Here is a 25,825-nt window from a genome sequence, read left to right as displayed (position 1 = left end):
AAAAACATCGAAACGGTGAAATTCTTGTCGAGGTCAGTAGCCAGGATCAGGCCAATAAACTTCTTGCTCAAACCAGCATCGCCGATCTGCCAATCCGAGTCACGCCCCACCGCAGCCTAAACAGCTCCCAGGGCGTGATTTCCGAGTATGTCCTACTAAATGAATCTGAAGCTGACCTGCTGGAGGGCCTTCGTAGTCAGGGCGTAACAGCGGTCAGGCGCATAACCATCCGTAGAGACGATAAACAAATACCGACAAAGCACCTCATCCTAACCTTTGACAAGTCCATCCTTCCAGAATTCATCAACGCAGGTTACATCCGATGTTCAGTCAGGCCGTACATCCCGAACCCGCGGCGCTGTTTCAAGTGCCAACGGTTCGGGCACGGCACAAACTCCTGTCGCGGCCGACTTACCTGCGCAAAATGCGCCCAGCACGACCACCCGTCCGACAACTGTAACGTTCAACAACTTCTTTGCGTAAACTGCCAGGGCCCACATGCGGCCTACTCCAGAAAATATGAAAAGTTCCAATTAGAAAAGAAAATCATTAACATCAAGGTCACTGAAAACATCACCTTCCCAGAGGCGCGGAAGAGGTTCGCCTCTTTCCCTCTGGGGAGGTACGCCAACGCAGCTCGCCGGGGGGCGGAGCGGCGTCTGGTTTCTGCGGGGACCCAGTACCGCGAGTCGGACTTGGTCCCGCCCCCGCCCCCCCCTGGGTTGCCTCAGGCAGCCCAACCCGCCTCCGCACCGCTCGCTGAGCCAGCAGCGGCTGTGGGGGCAACCACGTCTGCTGGGAGCGATGCTGCATCCTCCACTTCCACTCCAGCGTCCCAAACCACAAGCGAGGGCGCAGACGAGATGGAGACGGAGGAACCAGCGGCAGCTCCCACTCCCACCGCACCGCCTGCGCCACCCGAGGCATTCCTTAAACCCTCGGTGGTTGTGGGTCAGTCAAAGCGCGCCCAAAAGGGTGCGCGGTCCAAGGGGCCTAATCAGTCAGGCACTCCGAGGACATCAGACGACGAAACGGATGTCGGACCGTTCTTGTCTGCGGTGCACCGCAAGGAACGTGTCCCGACGCCAAAGCCTCCCGACAAGCCCAAAAAGACGAGAGTCACAGCCCCGAAAGATGACACATAAACATACACACTCCAGTAGCTCTCACACTAAATAATGGGAAGAGAAAACATAATTCAATGGAACTGTAGAGGCCTCCTTAAAAATCTTGACGATGTGTACGAAATACTGCACTCCAATCAGCCAAGTGTCATGTGTATACAAGAAACACATTTAAATTCCAAACATACAAACTTTTTGAATAGTTACCTGGTAATTAGGAAGGACAGGGACGGTGGTGCTACATCTTCCGGTGGTTGGCCATCATTGCCCGAAAGTCCCTGGCGTGTCACACTATCCAATTACAGACCGTCCTTGAGGCTGTTGCCATTCGTACAATAATATTCAATAGGCTAATAACACTATGCTCCGTTTACATCCCCCCTGATTTCCAGCTCTCAAGCTCGGATTTCGAGGGCCTTGTAGATCAGCTACCTGCACCATTTATCCTTTTAGGCGACCTCAATGCACACAATGTACTCTGGGGCTCTTCTCGCACGGATGCCCGAGGTCGCCTTATAGAAAAATTTCTAACATCCTCAGGAGCATGCCTATTCAATAAAAACAAGCCTACCTACTATAATATAGGACACAACACATATTCACACCTCGACTTGGCTATTGGTTCCGCAGTTCTCTTTCCATCTCTTGAGTGGGATGTTGGCACTAACCCATATGGTAGTGACCACTTCCCAACCACATTAACATACATAGGTAAAGGCCCGAACAGTTCACCTTCCCTTAACAGGTTCAATGAAGCCAGAGCAAACTGGAGTACATTTACAGAGACATCCAAACTACACCACACAACCATTAGACACCTACACGTTGAAGAAGCTTCCCAACTACTCACGGCGCACATCCTCGACGCCGCCGAAAAGTCCATTCCCCACGCCTGTGGTGCCCCGCGCAACCAGCGGAGGCCGTGGTGGAATGATGACTGTAGGCGGGCGCGGGAGGCCCAGAACAAGGCGTGGTGTATCCTTCGTCGGTACCCCACGTCGGGAAACCTCCTCTTGTTCAAAAGGGCAAAGGCGATGGGAAAACGTGTGCGCCGTGAGGCAAAACGAGAGAGTTGGCGCACCTTCTTGACATCCATTAATTCATACACGGACACACACAAAGTCTGGACACATATACGCAAGCTGAAAGGACATCAGACACACAGCCTGCCCCTGGTTAGCACAACAGGGACACACTCGAAGACCAGGCCAACACACTTGCACAACACTTTGAACACGTGTCCAGCTCAGCACACTACACAAACACTTTCATGAAGCACAAAATGTCTGCGGAGAAGAAATCACTGCGTGATAGCAACAAGTCGCACACTTCTTGCAATTCTCTTTTTTCAACTCATGAGCTGAAGTCAGCCCTGGCAACATGTAAGCCTTCAGCTCCAGGTGCAGACAAAATCACATACACCATGATACAACACCTACACTCAGACACCCTTGAAACACTTCTACATCTATACATATACATTCTATACATATACATATACATCTATACATTCTACATATGGCTTTCGGGGCACATTCCTCGCTCTTGGAGGGAGGCCATAGTAGTGGCTTTCCTGAAGGAAGGGAAGGACCCTTCCTCTCCCGCTAGCTATCGGCCCATCGCCCTTACAAGCTGCCTGTGCAAGCTCCTCGAGAAGATGCTAAACAGGAGACTTGTGTACTTTCTGGAGTACAACGGTCTTCTCGAGAGCTGCCAGGCAGGCTTCAGGGCGGGGCGATCTACAAATGACCAGCTTGTCGCCCTTGAATCATACATAAAGGACGCTTTCATTCACCAACAGTTTTGCACAACGGTGTTTTTTGACCTTGAGAAGGCATATGACACCACCTGGCGCTACGGGATCCTCAGGGACCTGAAGTCATTTGGTGTCTCAGGGAACATGATGAACATTCTTGTTAGTTATTTGTCCGAAAGAACTTTTCGTGTGAGAGTTGGTAGCGCACTCTCAATGGTTCATGTACAAGAAAACGGCGTTCCGCAAGGTGGAGTTTTAAGCTGCACTCTTTTCATAGTTAAAATGAACTCCCTTGGGAAGGCATTGCCGCGTACAATTTCTTATTCCATGTATGTAGATGACGTCCAGGTGTCTTTTAAATCAAGCAATATGTCCATCTGTGAGCGTCAAGTCCAGCTCGCTGTCAAAAAACTTGCCAGCTGGGCAGACAAGAATGGGTTTAAATTTAATCCAGAAAAAAGCACCTGTGGTGTCTTCTCCAGGAAGCGTGGGATCCATCCGGACCCAGACATTACACTTAATAGCGTTTCGCTTCCTGTGAGGAAGGAACACAAGTTTTTAGGAGTGGTGTTGGATGAAAAACTTACATTCATCCCTCACATTAGGCAATTGAAACATAAATGTCTAAAGGCTCTCAACATTCTTAAAATCTTGTCACACCAGTCCTATGGAACGGACAAGCAACTCCTCTTACGCATTTTTACAAGCCTAGTGGGGTCCCGATTGGACTATGGCAGCGTCATTTATGGGTCTGCCACAAAAACGGCACTGAAAATGCTCGACCCAGTGCTGCATCTGGGTCTTCGCCTTGCATGTGGTGCTTTTCGCACTAGCCCTGTCGAGAGCCTCTACGCCGAGTGTGATAAATGGTCCCTATATCACCAGAGGATTTACATGGATTTGTTGTATGCCTCGAAAATCATGGCCCTGACTAACCACCCTTTTAATTCCACCATTAATAACACATCCTCACAACAACTGTTCTTAAATCGTCCATCCATCTCTCTGCCTTTTTCACTTAGGGTAAGAGAGGAAGCCTCTGAGCATGACGTACCCTTTTTAGACATTCACAAGACACCCATCACTGATTTTATACCAGCATGGAATGTGCGCCCTGTGCTGTGTGACCTGTCTTTTACGCATCTTGATAAGAACAGGGCACCAAGAATTGCGATTCAGCAGCATTTCATGTATCTGCAGGAAAAATACAGGGCTGCAGAGTTTTTCAGTGATGCTTCCAAAACGTTCACTGTGGTGTCTTGTGCTGCTCATGGACCCAATTCTGAAGGAGGTAGAACCATGAATGCAAAGACAAGTATTTTTTCGGCAGAAGCATATGGCATCTTTCTGGCTGTAAATCACATAGTTGAACATAATATTCCTAAATCCATCATCTATACAGATTCGCTGAGCGTCGTCCGTGCATTAACATCCGGAAAGTCATCGAAAAACCATGTAGTTAACCTTGTCTTCAAATCAATTATGCTGGCGTATTCTTCAAACCTTGAGGTGACTGTGTGTTGGGTGCCAGGCCACTCTGGCATCGGCGGAAATGAACTGGCGGATGAAATGGCCGCCAATGCTGCACTCCGAAACACAGTAAACATAACAACACTACCTTACACAGACCTCAAGCCACACATAAGACAGCAACTCCGTAAAACTTGGCAAGCAGACTGGAGCGAACAGACAGACAACAAACTACACGTCATAAAACCACACTTGGGACAATACACTACTGACTCACACAACAGGCACATTGAAGTTACCTTAGCTAGGTTACGGATAGGCCATACGCATGTAACGCACTCGCGCCTGCTCACGGGATCTCCAAGACCCCTGTGTAGCAGGTGTGGGGAGGGCCTATCCGTGGTCCACATACTCATACAATGCAAGGCACTTGACACAACACGACACAAACACTTCAGAGAACTCTACAGACAACATATTCCCCTACATCCATCGTTTTTCCTAGGTGATGATGCCATTGTTTCCGTGAAACGTGTGTTTGAGTATTTGTCCGACGTCAAGTTTTTAAACCTCATTTCCTATCACGCATCATGAAATCTGGCCCTATACACCAGCCATGCTCATTGTCGTGTTGTGATTTTACTTTTGTTTTTGCTGATTTTACTTAGTGTTTAAGGTTTCACCGCTATCATCGACTATTGTTTTGGCGCTCTTTGCCCCAGTTGGCCTTGCGCCATAAACATCCAACGATCATCATCATCATCTTTACGGTTACTCCTCAAATACAGCCTAATTCGAGATCTTACCATACGGGAATCGCTCTAGCTTACCCTTCCGAACACTTCAACATTATGGACGACAGCAGGGTTATCACATAATATGGGGTCTATTTTATTTTTATGCTCCCCATTCGTGCTGCTGCACGTCCACTTCCGGCTGTCCCGTTTACACAAGAAGGTATTCATGATGCGTAGGTTACTCCGTTCTGCGAACTCCTCTAGTAGTTAACCCCTGCTGTTTCTACAACCCAGACCATATTTCCCAACTAATTTGTCCCCAGCCCGATTCTTGCCTACTTTACCATTGAGGTCTAACATACCTACGGTATACTCTGTTTTTACTTTAGCAATTGCCGATTCCACATCTTAGAAGCGTTCAACTAGCTGGTGGTTGTAGCTGGATGTGGGCGCGTAGCCCTGTACCACCTAGAGTTCGTACCTGTTATTGAGCCTAACGACAAGACCTGCAGACGTCTCGTTAATGCTATAGTGTTCTTCTATTTGCCAGCTATGCTTTTATTGACTAGAAGTCCTACTCCTACTTCTCTTCTGTCGACTAGAGCACGGTAACATAGGACGTGTCCAATTCTCAGTACCGTAAAGGCTTCACCTGTCCTCCTAACCTCACTAAGCCCTATAAAATCCCATTTAATGTCCTTTAATTCCTCCAACAACACCTGTAGACTCGCTTGGCTAGGTTCCGCTTTCGGGCGCAAGGGCGTTTATTGAAAGCATCCCGCTTTCAATAAACACCTTGGTTCGTGTATTTGCCTCTTCCTCATGTTTAACCCAACCAGGAGGCAGAGTTCTGTCGAAGATGTTCACATATAAACGTTTAAACTTTAGACAATTCCCCGCCCGCCGCGATGCGTGGGGGGAGCGCCACCTACTAGTGTAAGGGCGCGCATGAGCAAAACTACAGCAGCAGCAGCAGCAGCACTCGGTAGCCCGGGTAACGTTTACTTCGATACCCCGAACGTTTTTTTCGGAAACCCGGAAAGCTTTTTTGGTAAAGATCTTCACCTAACTCCTGTTGGCCGCCATGAAAAAAACCCTCACGCAGAAGTGGAGGCAATCGCGCCAGTTTGCTTTGCGCTCTTTATTTGTGCATAAAAATGTCTTGCTTTTATCTTAACTGTAGACATTTAGTGCATTGTTAAGGTTGAAATTTGGAAGCCGTGTTTAGTACTAATTCACTGGCTTTACTTGTTTCAGGATGCGTTGTAAACGTCTCAAGCCTTGCATCACTAGCTGTGGTGAGTAGTTATTACTGATAGCGCATGCAGTTTTAAAGTCCGCAAAGCAGAAAAGTATATTACCGAGGATTTTTGTCTGCATCTGCAAACAATTTTATTATGTATAATTGGTATCCGAGCTTAGAATGCGCCATCACACAGTAGAAATATTTGATCGTTTTTAATACAAAATTCATTTTTAAAGTTGAGGTCAGTCATACTTGAAGGTACAATTTAATGCTCCTACATTTTTCTTAATTTTTGTCGACTTCCCTACTGGCTGCGTTATTGGAGTCGTTGCTTGAACCCAGCTTTTTCAAAGCGACAGCTCAATTACTCTAGGTGCAAACCGAGAAAATGCCATGTTTCTCATAGTGCAAATCTGAGCTATAAGCTAAGCTATGGTCAGGGAAGCCCTTCGTGCTGTTTCGTGTCTAAATACCTGCTTGTTTCAAGGAGAGGGGTGCGAAGAGGGGAACAGGAATGGAAGAATACATGTGAAATACTCCACAAAACCATACAACCTGGCACTCGTTGCATCCACGTTCACGGCGCGTCCTTCCCTACAGCGCTAACTGTGTCGAACAGGGTGTCTGGTTTGTCGTGGCGTACAATTGCCTGCTATTCACTTCGCGCTACCGGGCGAAGACTGAGCTCTCGCTCGGTAAATGAATTTACACCTGTTCGACCAAGGCAAGGTTTTTTCATAAAGGTTTCTGAAGTATATATTGTGGGGTGTGCTTTTTTGTTAGATAATGGCGCCTGCGGTGAATCATGTAAGAAAATGAAAAATACAAGACTCAATACCGAGAAAAAAATGTGATATACGTAGTGTTTATTTCTACAGCAATCTATGAAAGTCTTCATCCTGATGAACTGCCTGCAAAAGAAAATAAATATCAAAGGGTAATTGCAGGATCGACAGACAAATTAATCAGTAATTGGTTTGTTGGCTGCAAATGTACTACTTAACTGTCGGAGTGCGATTCACTGGTGACGCACCAGCACAGCCCCAACTCAACACACTAAAGATGACGGTTGCGCTCTACCTCACGTGCGGATGACCAGATAGAGACCGAGTGGTGAGACATTACTCGTGGGCCTAAGCCATAACCGAAGGGCAGTTTTTGAGCCAGTCATGCCTGCATAACAATAGAATTCTGATCAACCAGGTGTGCTCAGTTGTTTATCACTCGTGATCATTGCTCGTTTATAACTAGTGACGATCCACCCATGTCTCATCCGAAGGTGAGTAGTGGGTAGCCGAACAAACCCGCTGCTGTTCGCCTTCGTATACCTAAAAGGTAAAGCGCTCTTCTGCTTATGGACACTACGCAACGCGTTGAAATTGAATGCGAATTCAACAATAGTCCGGGAAATAAAAAACAATCTACAAACGGATAAATCGTTAGCTTAGACGGAGAAAAATCCTACTTCCTTTCGACATCCTGAAGCACGTGTTACTCAGTCATACAGTCGTTAACTTCCTAGTTAGTCACTTAGCATTCGCCTAATTGATAACTGTTTCTCCTTATGGTAAAAAATACGTGAGTAGGGGCAGGGATCAACGTACCGAGAAATTGTACTTCTTAGTTTATAACGTTTGCTTTCAAAATTGAAAGAGAAGGTATTACGCGTAACATGGCGGCTTCTAGATTACAAAAAGGAGATATTGTCGTATACTTTTGAGTATACTTTTGAGTATACTTTTGGTTTACTCTGGGCAACCGAACATGAGAGCCTCATTGAAGCAACACCGAAGAGGACGGAACCCATTTGACACTGACGACACGTTCGCTACTGTTAGACCTTCGGCACCACGGTGCTGAAGAGCAACAGAATAGAAATGAGCCTATGTCTCACCTGCTGCACGAATGCCATGTTTAACCGCAGTTGTCAGGAGATAATAGCCTCATTACACCCTTGCAGTCGCTGTCAGACTAAGCCATCAAATGGTTCGGACTTGCCTAGGCAACGTATTCGTGGTTTATGCAACAGTTGCTGCGATACTCGCCCCGGTCGTTGAAGAGATAGTAACGGTTGCGAAAGCACAAAGACGCCGGTGACAAAAGCCATTGCGCAAGCTCCTGCTGTGCCCACTAGGGCATCCAGCCTACTATGACTTTGTCAAAAAGTTCCCCATATGATCGCTAGAAACTGGTTCTTTACCGCTTCGTGGTGTTGTGCACTACCACGTCGTTTGGGTTTATTATCGAGCATTGGACGACCTCTAACCAACAGTGCTGTAATCCCTGACATCTCTCGGGTGTCGTGTATTCCAGTGATTAGAAAACATACCGAACTGTAAACGTGGGAACTATGGGAAATAAACAGTTGCTACTAAAAAAACTGAAATCATACAGAAAAGGTTGCGTTAGGAGAAACAGAAGGCGATAATTTGCGTAAACCAGAGCTGAAAATGAGGGCCCTAGAGATGTGCTCTTGCATCAGATAGAGAAAATGATAGAAAAGACACAAATTTCCAACCTAAGGAAAACGTATACACGAAGAGTGTAATGTTTCTGATGTGTTCAATGCAGGTACTAGAAACGTGGCATGGAAACTGGAAGTGCCTGATCAAGAGGGCGCTTGGGTAGCACGCGTGCGAGCATGGGTAGGCCCATGCACTACTGTGGAGGCTCTTATACAGCCAGAATTGCGAATAGAGCAGGCCAACGCTAGGCACAATCGTACAAGAGAAGATACAGCAAGAAAATAGGGGGACGGGGATAAACGAGATATTCACTCAGCTTTTTTACTGCACTAAAAGGGTTGTCTACTTTCGATGGATGATTTAGAAGCGTTCAAAAGTGCGTTTGTCGTCGCCGTACTGACCATTATTGAAGAAGCCAAACAAAGATTACAAAATCCGATAATACCAATCGGAGCTGAATGCACCACCGACAATCTAAATCACGGGAAGCCCCTATGCACGGATGCACAGAAAGATTGTGAGTGGCTTTTGTAAGTAGTTTTGCACTCAGCTTTCGCAGTTATTGGTTGCATGAGCACAAAGAAAGCCTTCAACGCAAGGCGTTCTCACTCTTTTTGCTCAGAGGCACGAGCATGGTTACTAAGTGAAGAGAAGACGTCGCATAGCCCAGTTTCTTTGAGAAATGTAGATTGCAAGATTTTAGATGCGAAGTGTCTTCTGGTCGAGCCTTGTCCCGCGTTATTGCGCCGGAATCCACGCCTCCACTGCGCATACGCGTCTCTCATCCATTCTCAAGGCCGCACAGAGGAGGTGAGGGCACGAGCCGCTGCCGCGAAACGGCAGCGGCGAGCAGCGCATCCCGAACTCCGTGCACGTGAAGAGGAGCGTAAACGTCAGCGCAAAGAATCGGTGTTGCGCCGGCGTCCACAGCTCCACTGCGCATGCAAGTCTGTCCTTCATTCTCCTCCTCACAACCGCATAAACCAGGTGTGCACACTACCACCCTACCGACAAGTCTACTTACTCTAACACCATCCATCAACTCTACTTACACACAGCCCACCCTCCATTGATGCATTGCATCCTACTCATGGTTCCCCCACGGGAACATGGCGTAATGTTTTATGAATATGCTCGCACAGAGAATAGAAAGAACCCTCTGCGCGTGTGGCACAAAAGGGCGTATATTTTTCTCGAACACATGAGGGCAAGGGGTGTCCCGGAATGTCGCGAAGCTACCCGAGCTGGGGTACCGGTTCTCCAGCTCGACCTTGTAAAAAGCCGTGAATGGGATTTCATTTCCATTGTTATTTATTTTTATGAATGTAGAAATTGAATTTATGGAGGTGCACTTCGGCCGCGCCCCAAGTATACGGCGAGAAAATTTGTTTATCTATGCGAGGCAGGAGAGAAATTTCTGTTCTTAGCAAATAAAAAGCTGTATTCTCTACTACTAAGTAAATTGTTGCAATCGCATTCAACAATCCCGAATGGTTGTGTTTAATACAGGTAGTACGGTAAACTTGAAAAAGTGACTCGTTTTGTTCCAAGGGAAGTGGCCTTCTACACGTTACTTTGTTGACCCCGTGAGCTGCTAAAGCAGCTCGGTTAGAATCACGTACGCCAGTAGAATGCTATAAGAAATCATACTGGCGCGGATAAGCGTGTGTGGATGTTTTAGGTTTGCTCAAAAAAATTGATGGTTGCTATCTACGTACGCACATCAAGACGAATTGCTATCGGCGTAGTGGCGTTTTTCTCTAATGACGTATCCACACTGCGAGTCGACCGCGGCAAGAACAGTGAACTCGAAAGGGCCGGTACAAGGTAGTATTTATGCGCGCGAGTCGCAGCAGCGTATGCCAAATCAAAGGCAAGAACTGAGTTCCACAATGGAGAGACAAGTCTCGATTCCGCTACTCATAACCTATTGTCCTGGGGAACTATCAGACAGTATGAGCAGTATTAGAGCCGTCAGGCAGTATGGCATGGCATAAGAGGCATTCAGGATTGAAAAAGCGTTGGAAGGCGTCGTTCAGTAGCGGCAGACGGAACCGCGCTTGAATAGGTTTAGTGTCTATTTACTTCTTCGCCTTTGCGACGAGCTCTGCCATCGTCCTCCCCAGAACATCATAAATAATTAAAACACGTACACATATGCATGGTTGTGAGGAACTGCTTCTAAATTAAAGGCCCGAATATGTTTGGTATTTTGTAGGTCATTTTTTGAAGGTTAATTCTTCATGGTACAGACGCTGTAAATCTCGAACAAGCCATGTTGATATCATAGCGCCCAAATTGCTCATTCAGTCCAGTGGAGTGTCCCGCAGAGAAGATATACATAAAGGCAAATAACAAAGAATAAATCCTTTGAATGAGACTTAGGGGAACGAGGATTTTATCTGCTGTTTCCACTATGTTGGTGGTCTTATTCTATTCGTGCACTTTGCACACAGTTCTTATAGTGCTGTTGTTCCAGCTGTACAATAGGTCCGCATACAGCATGACTAAAGCAGCCCTCGACCAGATGACCAAACATGCAGCTCTCGGTGAGTCTTTATGTTCACCCTAGTCATCCCACTGAAAGGCAGTTATTCATGTAACAGTGACGCCCGCAATGCTCGTTATTTTATCACAGGACGGATATGCAAAGCACTTGCTATGGTATCAAAGGCTGCTTCCTCTGAGAACAACAAAACTTTTCCTACAAACTACCTTCAGAATTTACCGAATCTGAGTTATAGAACGGTAGTATAAACTGCAACCAAGCTCGGGATAGCCCGGCATAGCAAAAAAAAATGATCTACGAATAAACGTTTGGTACAAAGATTTTTTATAAAATATCAATAAATTTTTGGATTATATGGCTCATCCCTACTGTCACCGTTTGTGGCCAGTTTGGTAATGTCCTAACCGTAGCCCTGCTGTGTTTATTTCAATCTCAATAACCTCCGAAAACCCACTTGTAGGTCGTTAGGGAGCAGGTATATCTCCAAAATATATATTGCTGCGGACGTAACACAATCACGTAGACTTTATTTACAAGTCATGCGAAACCACAGGCAAGACATGGTACAATGGAGGCACGTGAGCAGCGAGCCGGGGAAAACTCTAATTACCCTTCCTTTTCTACGCGCAAGCATACCCCCTCGATCCGTTTCCACTGTGGCATACCCTACAAAGGCGACTGACTGCCGACCAACGTAACCGACAACTTAGAGATCTTTGTGTACCTACCACGTTAACAACATTTTGGCGAACACAAATATTTAAAAACTGGTCCCTGTGGGCCGATAGTTAACCAGTATTTTAAGGTCATTTTCAAACAGGTGCACATTGCTTCTTGACTGTAGGATAGAGTGCGACGTTGCCAACGACACGATAGAAGGACGATGGGACAAGCGCTCCCTTTCAACTAACATTTATTGAAGCATCGTCTCATATTTATACATGTATCATTGGAGCACACGCACTAGGGCACAGTAAATCGAAAGCATAAACAGATGGACACGATCAAAGTGGCGTTTCTGAAAACTCAAACTCGCTGGCACGCAAAAGCACAGACGTATCGCAGACGCACTTGTCCCCTTTCTGCTTAATATAAAACGCCTCTAAGAGCTCCATCGCCCCTGTATTATCACTCCTGCCGAGATTTCTAAACTGTTCAAGGAAAGGTCTGCATTTTTCCAAATGACTGACAGGCCTGCAATCTTTGCAATGAGCGGGTGAATGCGGGCTCGTATTACTGTTAAGAGAAGAACTATGCTCGCGTGCCTGGTCATTCACACATCTGCCGGTCTGGCCGATGTAGGCCTCCCCTCATGACCGCGGTATCTCGTAAACTACCCCGAGGTCACACTGCACAAAACACTTGGCATGCTTCTTTTCGCAGTTTTCCGGTTTGGGCTTGCCGGAAATTTGCGCACACAGGCGGCTAAATATTGTGGAGCAGAAAACACCATCGTCGCTTTGTACTGTTGTGCCACCTTTTGCAGGTTGTGCCTCACTCTATTTATATAGGGTAGAACAACAGGCTTCGCCTTAGGTTGTTCTGGCCGCTTCGCACCTACTTGGCCTTTGGCTTTCCGCAGCAGGGCTTCGGCAACACCCACCAAGACATAGCAAGGGTAACCGACCGACAGAAATCTCTTTAGTTGAGAGTCAAAGCTAACTCGAACAGCATGTGCACATGACTTCTTCAGTGCGACTCTAGAACCGGATACGCTATGCCCCTTTGAACAGTCATAGAATTAGGTTAAGAAAATCGCAGAAGCTCTTTACGGGCACGTGTCCGATAGACCCAACATGGTCGTATGAAAACCTAAAAACTAATATCTAAAAAATGCCGGGTGTCATAACTTGGAATCTCGTGTGTAAAACCAAGACCCTTCCCATGGCTGCTAAAATTCTCTAAAATCACTTTTGTAGATGCAAGGTAGTTAGGAGAACACTGTTTTCTTGAAACCACTGAAAATTGAAAATTGTTGAAATATATAAAAACACGCTGAACAACATGCTTGTCAAAACGTAAACGCCAGTCCCGGTCGACACTGGCAAGTAAAATACTGCATAAGACCGGCGCAATACAGCACCCGATACAAATTCCTTTTTTCTTAAAGTACATGCGTCCGGCGACAAAAACAAACGCTGCGTCCAAATAAAACTCCAATAAAAGCATGAAACAGTCCATTGACATATTACAACAATTCTGGAAATTGAACACGCCGGCACAGAATAGAACAAAGCCTCAACGTCAACGGAAACGCCAACCCAACTACGCGTAATTCTTTATATAGTGTATGACCTCAAGTGAACTCTTGGTGATAAACGGGTAGCCGATGGTGAGGCTACCAATATGCTTCTGTAAAAACCGGCTTAAATGTGACTACTAAGTTCCGCGCTCGCTAACAATGCACCGAAAGGGCATCTTATCTTTATGCGTCTAAGCTGTGAAAAACACGCTCAAACGGTTGCTCTTGGAACTAGGGCAGCTCAAGATCCCGACATAGATCCACAGCCTTCGCTTTCACCTTTTGGACACTTGCTTTCACGGGTTGGAACTTTTTTTTACCGCTTGCACTGCCTTCTCATTAAATACACCAGAAGGCATCGCAACAAACCCGCCCTCCTTGTCACTCAGGAGTAGTCGTACCGCAGTGTCATTTAAGTATTGAACCACAGGCTTGGTCTTCAACTGAGAACACTGGTTTGGCTGCCTAAGAGCAGTCCTACGAAAGCTGTCAACACCGTATAGGAGGCACCTTTCCCGGTCTTCGACTCCTGCTTTTTCCGTGATCTGCCTATTGAAGGTGAGTGGCTCGTGAGCGGGGATCTTAGGTTCTTCACTAAATTTGGGTCCTCTTCTTAGAACAGACTTGATTCGGTCTGGACGTTGAACCTGTTTAGTTACTGCCTCGAAAACAGGTAACTTTTCAAATCTCCTTGGGATTCTTAGCTGCTTGCGCTTCCACAAAAATTCAGTAGCCTCGGAAGCTCGCCTTCGGAGAGATTGATAATCCCTATGTGGAGTCCAGTCGTGATGCTGAGCGTAGGTTATCACCCGCAACCAGTCGTTGAACAAGTGAACTTGGTGTCGACACTCTGGACGGAGGCCTCTGATGAGGCGTTTCACATGACCGTTAGTGATACATCTGTGCTTTGGCGCGCCAGCGAGTTTGTGTTTTTGAAACCTCACTTTGATCGTGTCCATCTGTTTATTCTTTACATTTAGTGTACCGTACTGCGGATTCTCCAAAGATACATGCATAAATATGAGACGATGCTTCAATAACTGTTAGCTCAAGAGAGCGCTTGTCCCGTCGTCCTTCTTAAGTGTCGTTGTCCAAGTCGCGCTCTATATTTCAGTCATAATGCACCAACTTTCGAAACAGCTTTGTTTAATCAAGTCCCTTTCGTCTAGAATTGGCCGTGTTTTGTGTTCAGCATCGTCTCTCCCACCACCTCATGTGTTAGTCTCATAGCGGTTTCGTCCTGCCGTTCCCGCTATCTGTCGTTGCGCCTTCGCAAGGAATTTGTGCCGCCATAGATATGTGCCTTGTTTGGTTATGTTACGCCATCCCACGGTCATGCGAAACGTCTCATCAGAATCCTCCTTTGAAGAGCTTCGGTAGTTGAACAACTGGTTTCGTGTGATCACCTACGCTCAGCATCAGTACTGGACTGCACAGAGGTATTTGCATTCTCTCCGACGGCAAGATTTCGAAGCTAGGGAATTTTTGTGGAAGCGCTTGCTGCTAGTGATCGCAAGGAGCCAGGAAAAGTTACATGTTTGCGAGGCAGCACCTTTAATAACTGGACCGGTTCAGCTTCCCGGCCGAATCAAGTCTGTTCTATGAAGAGGACCCAAATTTTGTCAAGAGGCTAAGGTCCCCACTCACAAGCTTCAAACCTTCAATATGCAGATCGCGGAAAAAGTAGGCGTCGAAGACGCGGAACGGTGTCTCCTAGAAGGTGTTGATACCCTTCGTAGGACTGCTCCTAGGCAGCCAAGACAGTGTTCACAATTCTAGACCAAGCTTGTGGTTCAGTACTTCGATGACAATGGGCTACGACTACTTCTGAGTGACAAGGAGGGTGGGTTTGTTGTGATGCCTTCTGGTGTATTTAATGAGAAGGCAGTGCAAGAGGTAGGAAACAGCTTCAAACCCGTGAAGGCAAGTGCCCAAAAGGTGAAAGCGAAGCCTGTGGATTTATGTCGAGGACTTGAGCTGCCCCGTCTAGTAAAGGCCGTTACTAGTTCCAAGAGCAATACAATTGAGCGTGTTTTTCACAGCTAAGACGCATATAGATAAGATTCCGTTTCGGTGTATTGTTAGCGAGTTCGGAACTTGGCAGTCGCATTTAAGCGGGTTTTGACAGAGGCATCTTGGTAGCCTTACCATCGAACATCGACCCGCTTATGACCAAGTGTTCACTTGATGTCATAGATTATATAAAGAATGACGCGTGGGTGGGGAGTGCCTTTTCTGTTGACGTTGAGTATTTGTTCTATCCTGTGCCGCACTCGGAACTGTTTGCTTCTTTTAGGCAATTCATTGACGTATACGGCGTGGTTAATTTCCAAAATCCTTGTTTTATGTCGGTGGACTGTTTCATGCATTAATTGGAGTTTTATCTGGACGCAACCTTTGTTTCTTTCAAAGGACGCAGGTACATTCAGAAACAAGGAATTATTATCGGGTCCTGTGTTGCGTCGGTCTTATGCAATATGTTTCTTGCCAGTTTAGACAGCGACCTGCTTTTAAGTTTTGACAAAGATGTTGTTGTGCGTGTTTTTAGATATGTCGACGATTTTTTACTGGTTTTAGGAAAACAGTGTTCTCCTAACTACCTTGCATCCGCAAAAGTGATTTTAAAGAATTTTAGCAGCCATGGGAAGGGTCCTGGTTTTACACACAAGGTTCCAAGTCATGACACCTTGCAGTTTTTAGATATTAATTTTAAGTTTTCATCCGACCATGTTTGTTGGGTCTATCACAAACGTGCCAATAAACAGCTTCTGCCATGGTCATCACCTCATTCAATCGCTGTTAAAAGGGCAATAGCGTCTCTGCTTCCAGAGTCTGCACTGAAGAAGTCATGTGCACATGCTGTTCAAGAAAATTTTGACTCTCAACTGAAGAGACTTCTGTCAGTCGCTTACTCGAGCTATGTCCTCGGGGGTGTTGCCGAAGCCTTCCTGTGAACATCCAAAGGCCAAATAAGTGCGAAGCGGCTAGAACAACCTAAGGCGAAGCCTGTTGTTCTACCATAAATATATAAAGTTACGCACAACCTGAAAAAGGTGACAGAGCGGTACAAAGTGCCGGTGGTGTTTTCTGCTCCACAAAACCTTGGCCTCCTGTGTGCGCAAATTTCCGGCAAGCCCAAAACGAAACATTGCGAAAAGAATCATGTCAAGCGCTTTGTGCCCTGTGACATCGGTGTAGTTTACGAGATACCGCTGCCATGCTGGGAGGCCTACATCGGCCATACCGGCAGATGTGCGAATAACCAGGCACGCGAGCATAATTCTTCTCTTAACAGTAATACGCGCCCGCATTTACACGGGCATTGCGAAGATTACAGGCCTGTTTGTCCTTTTGAAAAATGCTGACCTTTCTTTGAGCAGACTAGAACTGTCGGCAGGAGTGATAATACAGTGGGGAAGGAGCTCTTGGAAGTGTTTCATATTCACCGGAAATGGGACCAGCGCGTCAGCAATACATCTGTGGTTTTGCGTGCCAGAGGGTTTCAGTTTTTGAAAACGTCACTTTGATCGTGTCCATCTGTTTGATGCTTTCTATTTACTATACCCTTGTGCGCATGCTCCAATAATACTTGTAATAATATGACACGATGTTTGAAAAAATGTTAGTTGCAAGTGAGCGCTTGTCCCGTCGTCCTTCTTTAGTGTCGTTGTCCAAGTTGCGCTCTTTCAGTTATAATGCACCAGCCTGCCCAACAGCTTAGTTTATTGACATTGCTTCTTCTTCGTGCGGTGTCCTCCAACTGAGTTATTCCTGAAAAGCTCGGACAGAAAGCCTTGAGATCGAGATTGCTATGGGAGAAAATAACTCTGCATTCCTATATATGTTGACTGGTTTTTGTTTAGTGACAGAACTTTAGGTTCATCTAAAAGAAGCTAGCGGATTATGAGAGAAGTGTTTTCCTGACATTTAGGCCTAAGTTCAATGACTAGCGGTTGGTTATCGCTATGTAATTAGTGTGTAAGAAAAAATCTTTCGTTTTACGGCGTAGCTAATTTTAAACGTTCAAATAGAAGTCCTTTAAAGGAGCATTGTTGGTGTGGTCCCCAAGGAAAACAAAAACCACCAAAAGACAAAAAGATTACTTAGCGTACCGTTTTGTATATATTGGAAATCAGTGACTGATACGGAGTGGCTTCTTGTACACATGAAGCGAAGAATTGACGAAGATTGGAAGCAGAATGTGTCCATAAAGTTCGGGCATATGACAATCTTGTTTGCGCCACTGAAATTTTACTAATGACATACCTGGTTGTAGCCCCAGCTCCGCCTCCTTTGGGTCCTAAAACGGGATGAATGAAGATTAGCGGGCGCTTTTTCAGAATCATAAGTATTAGATGAATGTTTCCGACTGCACCACTATGTTCCGGTGAAAAGAAAAATACATGCGATCTACAATTGAAAGGCACGGACATGCATATCTGCGTGATTGTTTTGTCACATCTGAAAAGTGGTAATGGCAGAATAAAAGAATCCGTTCCGCGGTAAAATAAGGATAGCAAGATAAACCTCAGCCTCTGTTCCGTAGGGGATCCGAAAAGGAATTGCATGTATTTGTGTACAGTACTCGTTTAAGGCCTCTACTACAGAACCATTCTTTCGATATAATTGGATAAAGCAATGCGAAAAATGGATAACCGTTTTTGTGTCGGTGGAATATCCTTTGGCGTGGCCTCCCATTTTATATTTCAGAAAATGCCCCGTTTGGCGTCCGTATAAACTCTGTCAAGTAAGTCTACTTACTTTTAAATTTCATCGAAATATTTAAAAAAATAATAATTAGTGGTCGTTTTTTTTTTCACCTCTATATATCGGTACGTATACAGCTGCATCTTTTGTACGTACACCAACAACCCCTTGTACACGCACACGCAGTTGCTAACGTTTCGAACAATGAGGTACTCAAAGAATATACGTATGTTAAACATTATTTCACATGCAGGGGCTTGTTCAAACTAGAATATCACTTAGCATTATACAAAAATCGTAAAAAGGCTGAAGTTGAACATGCGAATGCGTGATTTGTCAAGCCGAGTTAACTGTTTGAGAACATTTGTCTGTTGGAAGCATCACACTGCTCGTTCCAGCTAAAATATGCATTGCATGCGTTCTTGTAGGCTATAACTGTTGCGAATGTCAAATAAACGTTGCAAAGCAATGGTGTTTTAAGCAACACCGCTGACCCAAACGCGTTTGACTTTTTCTATTGAATTAAAAAGATATTTTTGAGGAATTATTTTAGTATAATCGTGCTATTATGGTGTAATAAACATTGTTTTGGTCAGTCTACATCTATGGACTGACCGATGATTTTAGGGCAGCATAATATTCTTGTATTCACCGTGTAAACTGCATTTTCGGCTTACAAGATCGGAAAGCCATGTCGAAAAACTGAAAGCTGTAGAATAAATTTTATTCCAGTATTTATTAAAGGAGCAGAGCGAGAACGATAAAACATTCTTTTGTTTTTTTTTTCACAGAAGAAAAACTCCTCACTTAAGATATTTCTCAAAGCGAAGGGAGTAATTCTTCCCGTGTCTTTGACGAAGTATAGTGCGGAGCAATCACTAGCTTCAAAATGGGACAATATTACAGATTCGAAGATCGCAATTCGTCAGATAAATAGTTGGGGCTGGCAGGTTCATCGCGAAAAATCTGTGCACCACTGTAGGGCTGTCTAGTCAATTTAGATTGTGTGCCGGGATCAATATTGCGTATAAATTTTGCTTTCCGCCAGCCCTGGAGTGATAAAGACGCCCATTGGAAAACCGCCGGGTGTCTCTGACGACGAGCACAACAAGGTGGGTTAGAAAAATGGTTTGGAAACACAAGAACAGTGCCCGGTGCGGTGCTTCGAAATCACGACAACATACAGAAGATTAGGTAGTCATAAAATATTACAAGATAAACAGCTCGTAACTGCAAGACTTTTCACCTATACACGATGTGGGCATCCCCCGCATTCATTCCCTAGAGTTGGAGGGGGTGTATCCTACATGGCTTAGGTCTGTTTTGGAGACCATCCGCGTGGTCAAAATTCGCGAATGTGGATAGCAGCTCTTTTAGGTGATTTACGTCTTATCGAATGGCATGTTTCTGCACCGTAGGTGAGTACTTGTAAGATGCAGCTGTCATACACTTTGTTCTTCAGGGAAAATGGTAGGCTGCCATTGATTATCTGATAATGCCTGCCGAAGGCATTCCACCTCATTCCTATCCTTCTACTTATCTCTGCCACATGGTTGGGATCCGGGGGGACAACTTGGCCGAAACAGATATCTTCGCTTACCACGTCCACTGCCTCGCAACCTATTTCAAACCACTGTGCTGTGCCGAGGTTATTGATCATTACTTTAGTTTTCAGCATATTTATTTTCAGGCCAACGGTTCTACTGTATTTGTCCAGTGCGGTAAGCATTCTTTGCAATTCGTCATTCTGAGTTAATCGGCAAGGCGACGTCATCAGCAAATCTGAGGATACTGAGGTATTCTCCATAAGCCCTTACTCCCACCTGTTCCCGATGCAATGTTCTGAATACTTCTTGTAAACATGCTGTGAATAACAACGCAGAGATTGTGTCTCCTTGTCTGACGCCCCTTCTTATAGGTATTTTACTGCTCTCGTTATGGAGGATGACAGTCGCTGTGGACCAATTTTAGATATTCTTAGGTATTCTTATATAATGCTCGTCGACACCCTGGTTTCGTAATACCTGATTGACTACTGAGGCCTCGAGCGAGTCAAATTCTTTCTCATAATATGAGAAGGCTATATGACGGGTTCATTATAGTCCGCGCACTTCTCAATAACCCTATTGATCGTGTGGATATGGACCATTGTTAAATAGTCTTTCCGGAACATTGCTTGTTCTTTAGGTTGATTAAAATCTAAGCTTGCAGAAATTCTGTTAACGAATACCTTGCCAAGTACCTTGCAGACGACTGACAGTAAGCTAAACGGACTGTATTTTTTAATGTCGTTCATGTCACCTTTTTATGGATTAGAATGATGTGCGCGTTCTTGAAAGATTCCGGAAAACTCGCAGTTATTAGGCATGGCGTGCACAGGTTTACCAGTTTTAATAGACAACTTGCCCGCCATCCTTCAAGAGCCCTGCTGTTATCTGATTTTCACCAGTTGTTGTGCCCCCTTTTCTTTTCATTCAATGCCTTTCATACTTCTGTTGTTACTGGTGGGATGTCTCTCCTCTGAACTACTTTCTCGTTCGGTAATATCCTGGACGCCCCGGCAAAGATCTTTATAAAACTCTTCGGCTACTTTGACTTTTTTATCTCTATTTGGGAAGACCTTGCTTTGCTTGTCTTTAACTGCACACATCTTATTTTTCCCCACGCCACAAGCCTGTTAACTGCTTTCAGGCTGCCTCCGTTCTTTGCGGCACATTCGATCCTTTCAATATTATAGTTCCGTATGTGAGCTGTCTTACGCGTGTTGATTAACTTCGAAATCTCCGCCAGTTTTATTCTGTCAGCTGGAGTAGAGATTGACATGGTTTGCCGTTTTCTAATTAGATCTCTCGTCTCCTGGCAAAGTTTACCTGTACCAGTACCCATTGTGCACCCAGACTTCCACTGCACACTCCGTCATAATACGTGTAAGATTGTCGCTGGCGTCCTGTGTCGTAAACTCTGCTTCCTCGGTAAGAGCTGAATATCGGTTCTGCAGCGCGATCCTGAATTTTTCAATAGTACGTCTTACTGTTACCCAATTGATCGGCTTCTTTCGTACTAGCTTGTTACGGTCCCTCCTCAAATCTAGCCCTTTTCGAGATTTTACCATACGTTGTTCACTACACCTTGCCCTTCCGAGCACTTCCACATCCTGCACGACACAAGGGTTATTGCATACTATGAATTCTACTTCATTTATATGCTCCCCATATAAATGACGTGGGCTCCTCCCCGTCATCTTCCGGCCCTCCCGTTTGGCGAAGAAGGTATTCATGATGCGTAGATTATTCCGTTCTGCGAACTCGACCAGTAGGTGCCCCTGTATTTCTACAACCCCAACCATAGCTGCCAACTGCCTTGTCTCCAGCCTGATTTTTGCGTACTTTAGCATTGAAATCTTCCATACTTAAGGTATCCGGGGTTTTTACTTCATCCACGCCGATTCCACATCTTCGTAGAAGCGTTCAACTAGCTGGTCGACGTGGCTAGATGTAGGCGCGTAGCCCTGTACATCCTAGAGTTTGTAGCTCTTATTAACCCTAACTACAGGACCGGCTACCCTTTCGTTAGTGCTATAATATTCGTCTATGTTGCCAGCTATGTTCCAGTTCTACTTCCAGTTCCCTATATTCCACTCCCAGTTCTCTTCTGTCCATACGACGGGTCCATTTTTTAGCACACTAAGGTCGTCACCTGTCCTCCTAACCTCACTAAGTCCTATGAAATCCGATTTAATGCCCTCTAATTCCTTTAACAACACCTCTAGACTCGCTTCGCAAGATAAGGTTCTCGCTTTAAACGTTGCCGGGTTGACATTCCAATGGCGGCTTGTACTGCTCCAGGGATTCTTAGCACCCTCCTCTTCGTAACAGGTCTGACCGCCGCCGTGTTCAGTTGCTTCGAAGCCACTGGGTACTAAGGGCAGTGGGTTGGCAATGGTCCCTCGCCGGGATTCAAACTACGGTCCTTCTACACGCCAGGCGGAAGCTGTACCTCTACGCCACCGGGCATGACGAATAAACAAGAATGGCAGTTGCGGATGGGGAGAGTGAAAAGGAAGGTGGCGGCCTTGGTGACGAGTGCATGTTGTAGGGAACGGAGACACAACTCAGTGCCCACACATGTACGTGTGGACCGGATCTTTCGTGTTTGACGTCATACGCGTCTGAGCTTTCGATGCGACTGAAGCATCCGTTCTGGTTGATGTATGGAAGGCGTGGTATTCGTGGATCTGGTGCTTGTGCGCGCATAGTAAGTTGGTGGCGCTGCGGCGTTCTGACGTCTTAGAGCGCATGAATAAACGTGTTAGGTGCTTGTTAAAAACTGCTAGAGACGGAACAAGCTGAGACGCACGAGTTGCTGGCAAGCAATGAGGCATTCTAAATCCCTGTCAGCTCGTGGTGCGGTATCCAACAGCATTCGCGTATATGAAATACTAGCGGAACAAAATCGCGTGTTCATTTTAGAGCGAACGCACTACTACGCCTTGTCTCGGTAGGTAACGGGTCGCGTCGCAGCCTCCATGAGCCTCCGGAGCGCACATTTTATAGTCCGTACTTCTAGACACGTTATCCGCTGCCGAGAGCACTGTACCTGCGCACACTGGATGCCTCACCGCTGCGTAGCCAACATTTGCTGGCGAGGGTGTAACGGCAGCTTAGCCGGCGCTTTATTGCTCAGTCTCGCCATGGATGGCACACCTGATTGCTAACGCTCAATGTTTAATGATTTGTGCTGTTGTTGTTCGAGCGATACCGCTGATCAAATGTGTTTGACTTATGCCATTGCTTCAAAATGACATTATTGGAGGAAAAAGATTGACGTGGTTAGGTTCTCGGCCGCCGCGGTCGTTTTAAGGATAGCGGGAAGAATTCCTCGGGAACTTAAGTCTGCTACATGCTTCAAAGTGGAACGCCTTGCAGTTATGAAATACATTATTACTGCTACGTCGCTTTTGCATCTCTTTCTTCGTTTACGTTTTTTTTCTTTTTTTGCCTCAAAACCCCTCGACAAGCACAACATTCTCAAATCACACGACGGCTTCCCAAGGAACAGAGATCTCCTCCACGTGCACCAATACTGTTCACGTGCCCCCATGTTCATCTATGACACTGCACGCACCACCAGGTCCACTCGTGTTTCACCTTCAGCAGGGTGCTGAGTTTTTCGCCGCGGTAACATACAGGCGACCACAAAACAAAACGGGCCAAGAGAAAAGTCCGCAACCGCTATCGGCGCAACAGCTCCCGGCCCAGCTCCGGATGGTGATGCAGCTGAGTGCGTTGCGTGGCCTTCGCTAGTCAATGAATTGTCAGTTTTCTACATGCCGGCCCCAGCGCTTCTTTCCTCTCCAAAGTTGCACGCCGCGCGCCTTAGGCAGCAGGACGAGCGATCGGTATGATTCCTGGCCGTATGTGGAGTGCACTGAATGTCCATTACATGTCGACCGGCAACTCTTCAGCCACGCATGAATTCTTAACGTGGACTTTCCCCAGCACCAATCTACTGTAGAGAACACAAAATGGCCATAACAGCTATTGGCGCACATATAGTGGAGCTGAACAAGACTCACTGCACGGCTTCGACACCTTACGCAGTCTGCCGGCAGTAGCAACGAACCTGCCGCTCAGTCGTCGGCGCGCGCGCAATGAGCCACAGGTTCCCACAAAGGAGACAAACAAACAATACGGGGCCGCAAAAATAGAAATATTTGCATACCGTGGCGTCTGGCGACAACCAGCTCCCGCACGCAGCTATCTCGAAAGGTGGGGAAGGTGCAGGGCTGGAACTTGTCGTACCAGTAGTTTCCCCGCACGGCTAGCTTGGTCGTTCTTATTTTGTTGCAGCCTGCACGTGGATCCTGTTCTGTAGAGAGGGGTTTAGGCCCCACGCGAACAAAGCCGTGTTTTTTTACAGCATATGTCACTTTTCGGACCGCACAGCACTGATGGTTTTTTGAAGAATGGGACACTAAGGCTACCACCGCTTTAACAAACGCCTGGGTTTCTATACCCACGCCATGCTTGGTATCACTGGAACGTCTTCATCCATTTTTAGTCCTGTAGTAATGCTCAGCACATAGCGTAGAACTAACTTCGGCAGCTCAAACCTAAAAAGTTTTCGGCCCTTTCTCTCTGAGCCGTACCTTAATTAAAACTTAGACAAAAATATTATATATTAAAGTGGAGCTAAGCACTGCTAATTTTTGTTTGGTTTCAAATAAACTACTACGAATGTTTTCCAAGTACTTTAATTTCTATCGTGTTAACCGACTCGGTAACCATGAATCGATTGTTCAGTTTTCTCTGATAGCGGGATTTTACGGCCTTTCTTCTTTTTGCTTTCTTTCAGATGAGAGAGCAAGAGTTCAAGGACCGTCATGCGATGGGTCGCTTAGGCACTCCAGGAGAAGTTGCTCGCTGCATCGCCTTTCTGGCTTCTGAGGACGCTTCTTTTGTAACTGGTGTAATTCTGCCCGTTGACGGTGGATTCCCCCTGATGGCAAGCCTAGATGGCAGCGCGCTATCGAATTTTCATGGCGTGGCGTGAGCCGCCCAACCAAATGTTGTTGTGATTGGCAAAACGCAAGAAGTAATGGAGACAGAATGAGTAAAGCGGCAATTAGGCGTGCGCTGAAAATAAGCTGCGTGTGATTTGAATAATAAAAAGTAGAATTTCCCTGCCTAGAAAACATCGCCATCAAATTGATGTTTTGAAAGCACTATATTCGCACTATATACCCTGTTTCAATAAGAATTGTAATATTTCTCAGAGCCCTTGCTTGCTTAAAATTTCTGGCACATAAGTATATCTAGGTATGTTCCACTTTCTTGTAGTTCCATGCGTGCCATGTACCTTGGTTCATTGGCGTATTCCAATCTAAGCAGCTTCATTTTATCCAAGTAGTTTTTGAAATAAAACAATAAATCTCATGGTTTGTGCTTTGACGTTTTTGTGAATATGAGAGTAATTTATTGATTTTCTGTGACGAATTGCTGTAGTGCTCCTTTATTGGTAACACAAGCTTTAGCTGCGGCAGTTATTTTCAAATTCAAAAGTTCATTATTAAAGCTGCAGGCAATTCACTAGCCAAATTAAAAAGTAAGCACATAAACAGCAGGTTGCCGCAAAATGTATAGCATTTCCGAGTCCTGACAGTCATTCTTAGCTCCGGCATGCCGGCAGACCGACCAAACGGTGCATGGGCACGCATTTTAGTCTGCCCGCTGTAAAGTAATCCTGATCGGGGTGGCTTGAAAAAACAAATTCGGACCGGCTCTAAACGCAGCAAAGTGTTAAGGAAGACTGAACAGGCGACATGGCTGTACAAATTATTCCCTATTAAAATGGTAATTTCAGATGCGAAAATTGTGGCCTAATGTTTGGATACCTAAATGAACAGCTATACACACGAAAGAAACGGCATCAGTTTCTTCTTTTTCAGTGGTTACGAAATATTGCAGCCAATGAAAAAGTGATTTTGTGGCCTTGTTGCTTTGAATAGTCTCAGCTTTGAATAGTCTCAGCTTTGAATTGCTTTGAATAGTCACGTTGCTTTGAATAGTC

At 45.7% G+C, this 25,825-nt stretch overlaps 1 protein-coding gene across 1 annotated transcript in view; it reads left to right on the top strand.

Moving 5' to 3' along the window:
• LOC144147220 (meso-2,3-butanediol dehydrogenase-like) overlaps nt 1-24,898 on the top strand; it is a 60,970-nt gene extending 36,072 nt beyond the window's left edge. Inside the window, exons 5-9 of the mRNA XM_077679302.1 lie at nt 6,345-6,385; nt 11,278-11,347; nt 18,260-18,296; nt 19,305-19,368; nt 24,611-24,898. Of these exons, the coding sequence (XP_077535428.1) occupies nt 6,345-6,385; nt 11,278-11,347; nt 18,260-18,296; nt 19,305-19,368; nt 24,611-24,808 (410 nt within the window). The 3' untranslated portion in view covers nt 24,809-24,898. The remainder of the gene's footprint in view (nt 1-6,344; nt 6,386-11,277; nt 11,348-18,259; nt 18,297-19,304; nt 19,369-24,610) is intronic.
• The last annotated feature ends 927 nt before the right edge of the window (nt 24,899-25,825 follow it).

This window comes from Haemaphysalis longicornis, unplaced genomic scaffold, assembly GCF_048455015.1.
Source record: "Haemaphysalis longicornis isolate Haplotype H1 unplaced genomic scaffold, Haemaphysalis longicornis Haplotype H1 scaffold_7, whole genome shotgun sequence".
In the NCBI taxonomy this organism is placed as follows: Eukaryota; Metazoa; Arthropoda; class Arachnida; order Ixodida; family Ixodidae; genus Haemaphysalis; species Haemaphysalis longicornis.
Note: the sequence above shows the minus strand (reverse complement) of the source record. Positions and strands in the feature narration are given on the sequence as shown.